This window comes from Phycodurus eques, chromosome 14 (assembly GCF_024500275.1).
Source record: "Phycodurus eques isolate BA_2022a chromosome 14, UOR_Pequ_1.1, whole genome shotgun sequence".
Classification (NCBI taxonomy): domain Eukaryota; kingdom Metazoa; phylum Chordata; class Actinopteri; order Syngnathiformes; family Syngnathidae; genus Phycodurus; species Phycodurus eques.
This window is the reverse complement of record NC_084538.1, coordinates 19,319,834-19,326,704: the sequence shown is the minus strand read 5'-3', so window position 1 is coordinate 19,326,704 and position 6,871 is coordinate 19,319,834. Positions and strand designations below refer to the sequence as shown.

The window sequence follows — 6,871 nt, the reverse complement described above, 5'->3', positions numbered from 1 at the left end:
TACAATACTCTTTAATTACATCATTTACAGATGCAGTTCAGTATGTCTTTGTACATTAAAGAATGATGGATAGGCCACAGAGAACACAAAATGGAAAGAAGTGATCCACCTACATACAGGAGCCAATGTCAACATATTAATTGCTCATTGACTTGGCCATGACACTCAACAGCCCGTCTTTGCTTTGCAGCAGATGGACTGACACGCTTTTCAAACACAGTCGAAACAACATCGGGAAAAAGTGACCATCATCGTCACTCACTGAAATATAAACACTTTGTGGTTGTATTTGTCAGATATGGAACAGAACAGCAAACTCAGATGTTAACCATTGTTGTAATATAAGGAGCAAAAGTAGTTTCTTCATTTAACTCATTTGAATTGCACAGCATTCATTCAGTAATAAAAAAGATAAAATATGTAAATGTAGAAGTGCTTTGAGATAGCAAATTTGAAGGTTAACATTGATTCAGCAATATCCACTGTTTTTATAACCACACACAAAAAAGGAAAGAGATTTTTTTTTGTTGTTTTCTAAAAAGCCTTAAGGAAAGAAAAACCTCGGTGTCTTCAACACAATGAAGGCATGAACACGAGAGGCGAGTTTGTGGTGGGATTTTACAGCAGGCGGGGGTGACCTTTTTCGAGTTGAGCAACAACAAAGTACTGAACAGATTGTGCCTATTAATAATCTCTGCTTTACCTGCATCAGCTTTGTGTATACATCCACAACCAAAGGGCACAATAAAGGACATGGGGGATTTCTTGTGATTACTGCTAGTTGAACTTTGTAGTTTTTTTTTTTTTTTTTTTTTTTGGGGGGGGGGGTGGAATTCTATCTCACTTTTTCTTGGCTTGCTTTTTGCTGTTCATAATTTCAAACAGCTTAAAAGATGAACTGCGCATTAACTGATGCAGGGTGATTTTGCTTGTACTATGAGCCTGTTCATTGATAATTTATAGAGCCTCATCCAAATAATAAATAAACAAATGAATAAATAAACAAGCAGGCAAGCAAAACATCAACAAACACATTTTTGTAGTTTTTCTTTTTAGTACAAATGTCTCTGTAAATCCAACAACATGATTCTCAAAAATTAGAAGTCAACTGCCAAGCTTTCTTTTTTTTTTTTTTTCTCCCCCTCCCCTCTGTGAAGGTTGTGGGCAATTTTAAAGTCCCGCAATAGAAATGAAACATGTGGCTGGCAGCAGCCACTTGAAATTGGTCTCCACAGTCATCAGAGTTTGTGAATCAGTCTGCGGTCAGCGTACTATAGAGGTTTAAATCAGAATAATCGTCCATTCTGGTGGCGCCGCAGCTGTCAGTTAGTGACACAGAAAAACTTTTAAATATTTGCTATGAACTCTACTCTGTGAGGTTTCAGTCATGCTCCCTTTACGATGAAAAAATACATTTTGTGGACTTAAAAACTAGCCTTTGAATTCATTTTGCCAGCCAGTGATCTCTGGTGTGCTTTAATGTACAATGGGGGATTTTACACTCAATGGGTTTCCCCTAATGAAAGCTTAACAGATTGAGTTCTTGGTTATGCTTACGAGGTTGTTTCCAAATTGGAGGGAGAAACCAAAGGATGGATTTGCTGACACAAGGTCTGATGCTGTGTAGTTCGAAATACAGTTGCCTAAGATGGGCGGTGAATTAGACTGTCCTGGCATGTAGGCTAAAGCACAGTGGCATTGTGACCTTCCATTCTGGGCAGTCGGGTGTCCTGCACTGTCCCCATGGTGACCAACAGTGGTCGGCTGTCCTCTGATAATCCTGACCGACCCAGAGACACCGATGTGGGGGCCATCTGGTGGGCTGCTGATGCGCCCTGTTGGGAGGGAAGGAGCGGAGGAGGGTTCGCCTCCATCGACCTGCCTTGCTCCTGGAAGCCGTAGCCGATACTCCCGCAGGGGAAACGTCTCAGTCTGTAGAGGGGACCAGGTGGCAAAGTGCCTGAATCTAAGAGGAGGGGGGACTGCATGACTGGAGGTGGAGATGCTAACAGGGATCCGCGATGACCCTGCTGCTGCTGCAGCATCTGAAGTTGGTGCTGATGTTGAAACTTATGCTGTAGACCCACTGAACCGGCCACCTCAGCTACAGTCCGTCCCACATGCTCCTGCCCTTCGCCAGGCACCCTGCCAACGCTGCTGCCCCCAGCCAAACCACCCCCCACGACCCCTTGCCTCTGTTGCTGCTTCCTCTGTAGCTGCTGCAGGAACCACGAGCCGTACGTGGGGTTCCAAAGACTGGTGCTCTTCCCGTTGTGGCTCTCCTTCTCTGCTGGGTGACCCTGGGTAAAGGCAAGGTTGATGTGGCCCTCCTCTGGGCCTGGCTGGGCAGGCCCCTTGGCAGTGAGTGTGGAGGTTGCTGCCGAGGTAACAGTGGTAACCATTGTCAAGGACGTCTGTGTGTGAGGTTGCTGGTGCTGATGGAGGTACGCTTGGGGCTGAGATGGTGTCTGTGCCTTGGCCTCAGATGCTGTGCTTGACCCGGCTGTGTGCTCCACTCCTCTATGACTCTCCTCTGAGCGGTAGCACAGGTGTGGTTGCGGAAGTTCCCCATCAGGCACTTGAGCATTCACCAGCACAGTAGCACCCGAGGGATCATCAGCGCGTACAGGTACACACTCCTCTTCCTCCTGGACAGGCCCATATTCGATAGGCAAAGGCATGGTCACCACATCAGGGTCCTAAAATGTTCAGGTTAGAGTGTTAACTGCTAACATGTAACATTTTAGATTAATGAGTGAGCTAACGTTACATAGAAGACCATTACTGTAATCTAATGCTGGGTACAATGTAGCTGCGATTGGTATTTGTTGTGCCACTTTAAATATCATGTTCTAAAATGACTAATGCAAAATATCACTGATGCATATGATGCATATGATGACGGGGGTAATATACAACCCAATTCCAATGAAGTTGGGATGTTGTGTTAAACATATATAAAAACCGAATACAATCATTTGCAAATCACGTTCCCACCTATATTTAATTGCATACACTACAAAGACAAGATATTTAATGTTCAAACTGACAAACTTTATTGTTTTTAGCAAACAATCATTAACTTCCAAAAAAGCTGGGACAGGTGGCAAAAAAGACTGAGAAAGTTGAGGAATGCTCGTCAAACACCTGTTTGGAACATCCCACAGGTGAAGAGGCTAATTGGGAACAGGTGGGTGCCGTGATTGGGTATAAAAGGAGCTTCCTTGAATTGCTCAGTCATTCACAAGCAAAGATGGGGCAAGCTTCACCTCTTTGTGAACAAGCGTGTGAGAAAATTGTCAAACAGTTGAAGGACAATGTTCCTCAACATACAATTGCAAGGAATTTAGGGATTTCATCATCTATGGTCCATAATACCATCAAAACATTCAGAGAATCTGGAGAAATCACTGCATGTAAGCGGCAAGGCCGAAAGCCAACATTGAATGGCCGTAACCTTCGATCCCTCAGGCGGGACTGCATCAAAAACCGACATCAATGTGTAAAGGATATCACCACATAGGCTCAGGAATACTTCAGAAAATCAATGTCAGCAAATACAGTTCGGCGCTACATCCGTAAGTGCAACTTGAAACTCTACTATGCAAAGCAAAAGCCATTTATCAACAACAACCAGAAATGCGCCGGCTTCAATGGGCCTGAGCTCATTTAAGATGGACTGATGCAAAGTAGAAAAGGGTTCTGTGGTTCGACGAGTCCACACTTTGAATTGTTTTTGGAAATTGTGGACGTCGTGTCCTCTGGGCCAAAGACGAAAAGAACCATCCGGACTGTTATGGACGCAAAGTTCAAAAGCCAGCATCTGTGATGGTATGGGGCTTTGTGAGTGTCAATCGCATGGGTAACTTACACATCTGTGAAGGCACCATTAATGCTAAAAGGTACATACAGGTTTTGGAGAAACATATGCCGCCATCCAAGCAACATCTTGTTCATGGACGTCCCTGCTTATTCCAGCAGACCCGTCTCTCATTGAAAATGTGTGGCGCATTATGAAGCATAAAATACGACAACGGAGACCCCGGACTGTTGAACAGCTGAAGCTGTACATCAAGCAAGACTGGGAAAGAATTCCACCTACGAAGCTTCAACAATTAGTGTCCTCAGTTCCCAAACATTTATTGAATGTTGTTAAAAGAAAAGGTGATGTAACACAGTGATAAACATGACCCTGCCCCAGCTTTTTTGGAACGTGTTGCAGCCATAAAATTCTAAGTTAATGATTATTTGCTGAACACAAATAAGTTTATCAGTTTGAACATTAAATATCTTGTCATTGTAGTGTATTCAATTAAGTATAGGTTGAACATGATTTGCAAATCATTGTATTCTGTTTTTATTTGTTTAACACAACGTCCCAACTTCATTGGAATTGGGGTTGTATTTACTCTAGGCGCTTAATACCAGGTGCAACCTTTTGGGGAAGGCTTTTGTTAGGGGCTTTTCGTTGAAAATAAAAAAAAAATGTCATCCACAAATAACTCAAATATCATATACAACGGACCCCCGCTATTCGCGGGGTATATGGACAGCGAATAATGAAAATCTGCGCATCATTGACGGCCATTAAAATTGCATTGGGAAAAGAAATCTTGAATAAGATGGCATAAACCATCAACAAGCGTTTTTGGGGTTACTACCCCCCAAACGTGAATCCTCAGGTGTCAAACTGCAAGTATGCGGGGGTCCACTGTACAGTTGTGCCTTGTGATACGAGTGACCCAACTTAAGAGTTTTTCAAGATACAAGCCGTTTGTCAGCTAACCGTGACAAAAACGGTTTTAATTTTTAAAATTTCTATTTAAGTAATTGTCATTACTGTATGTTTTTATAAAGCACAATATTATGAGCTCTATTTTTCCTTATTGAAATACAGATTACATAATTGTTTTTGTTTTTTTTGTGGGGGAAGGCTGGAATGGATTAATGAGATTTCCATTCATTTCAATGGTAAAAGATCTGAGTTGCGTAGTGTTTAAAGTTACGAGTGTGATCACAGAACAAATTGAACTTGTATCTCAAGGCACCGCTGTATTAAAATAATATGTAATTTGGCATTTGATAGGTGAGCAATCAGTTCATGGTGTCCACTTGGCAAATGGGATCGACTCGAGCTAGCTTAACCGCAAACCTGAATACAATATAAGCAGTAGAAAATGAATAAATTACCGTAATGGGGGCTCTGTCACTCACTTTCTTTTTATGAGTTTTCTGATCACTTGTGCTGTGCATGTCCCACATGGACTAAATCCACTCTAAAAGCTTTCCGTCAAGCTTCTCACTTACTTTCTTTCTCCCGCCTCCAGCGAGGCGTGCGCTCTTCTTCTCGGCGGACGTCATATCCTTCTTTTGTTTTTATCTCCAATGGGTATTTCTAAGCAGATTTTGTCCCAGAATGCTTTGTGTTGCAATACAGCGGCACTTTCTCTCCACCACAGATCCTATGTCAGCTCTGTAGGCAGTGTGTGCTGTATTACTGAAGTCTTTATGAAAGACTTCGTAGAGGTAATCACAGGTACATTGTGGCACAACCTAATGCTGTATGTTTTTCTTAAGGGGATAAAACAGGAGGTGACTAGTTGGGGTGCGACCTTTATTGAATCAAGTGGACAATGATTAATTGGGGCCCGTGTCTATTAAAGGGGAGGCCACTATTTGAGGAACTATTATACATCTGTTATTCTGGTGTCTTTGTAGCTTCTTTTTCCATTTTGCATAGGACAAGACAGGACACTTTGTTCTTGATGAATCCTGTTTCTGATTTTCAATTCCTGGTAATGCTCTACTGCTCTATTCTCCACTAGGCTGTATTTCCCCATTTATATGACGCAGAAATGATTATGTAATCTAATGAAAACAACAAACACGACTTTGGAGAGGTTCACATTCAATCCCAGAATTCAATTACAACCACGATCCTCTTTGTCACCTGCAAGCAGTAGTCAATTCTCTCTAGGATGGTTGAGAAGTTGGGTCTGTCCTCAGGTTGGTGCTGCCAACTTTGAGTCATTATACGGTACCTGTGTATAAACAAGAATGTATAGACATGAAGTCATTTTTCTACTTTCAACTCAGATAGCTGGAAAAACCTCTCAACATATGTGGACATTCTAGGCAAATGCTGATCTAATTGGAGAGATTTTTATAAATCACACAGTGGAATAATAAGTTCTCTCTTAGTATTTTGTTCACAACCAGAGACAACCAGGAACTTTAGTTACTTAGCTTTAGTTTTTAACCACCAAACTAAATGAATGTGTTGATTAAACATTTAAGTGCAAAAAGATGGGGGACTACAGGAATCAAACAGGAATTAAAACCAAGCAGTCTAACTAATTGTAAAAAAAAATGTGCTATCAGTGCATTGTTTGATGTAAAACTTCAAAGGTGATTACAGCATATTCACTTTAACCAACCCACAACCCAGTGTAATTGATACTCTGGAGTCGTCATCCTCATCGAAAGCTTTGTTTATCATTTTTTCCACTCATACTTGAGTCTCATTTTTTATACACCGTTGTAAATCTCTCCAAGTCTGTACAATGGCTTTATCTGAGGCCCACTGCTAAAGTAATTATCACAGAAGAACAGTTAATATGTTCTCAAGGACATCAATAAAGCGTGCCTGCTCCCATTATATTTCATTCAATTGACTTCTTTCAGATTGCAGATGAACTCCTCTCACTGCGGTCACCACACTGTCAATTTCTGACATCTGGCACTAATACTGAATATTTCAGTTTTTCTATATAATGAGTTCTATGGAATATTCTAACTGGGCATATTGAGGTGCAATGAGGACTAAAAGGCCATTAGTCAATCAGCGTCTGTCCAAAAGACCGAGTCTCAA

The 6,871-nt window shown here is 41.7% G+C and overlaps 1 protein-coding gene across 1 annotated transcript in view; it reads right to left on the bottom strand.

Moving 5' to 3' along the window:
* Positions 1–6,871, bottom strand: part of alk (ALK receptor tyrosine kinase) — a 362,245-nt gene continuing 355,374 nt past the window's right edge. The window contains exons 28-29 of the mRNA XM_061697428.1: positions 5,951–6,041; positions 1–2,699 (exon numbers count right to left, since the gene is read on the bottom strand). Of these exons, the coding sequence (XP_061553412.1) occupies positions 1,683–2,699; positions 5,951–6,041 (1,108 nt within the window). The 3' untranslated portion in view covers positions 1–1,682. The remainder of the gene's footprint in view (positions 2,700–5,950; positions 6,042–6,871) is intronic.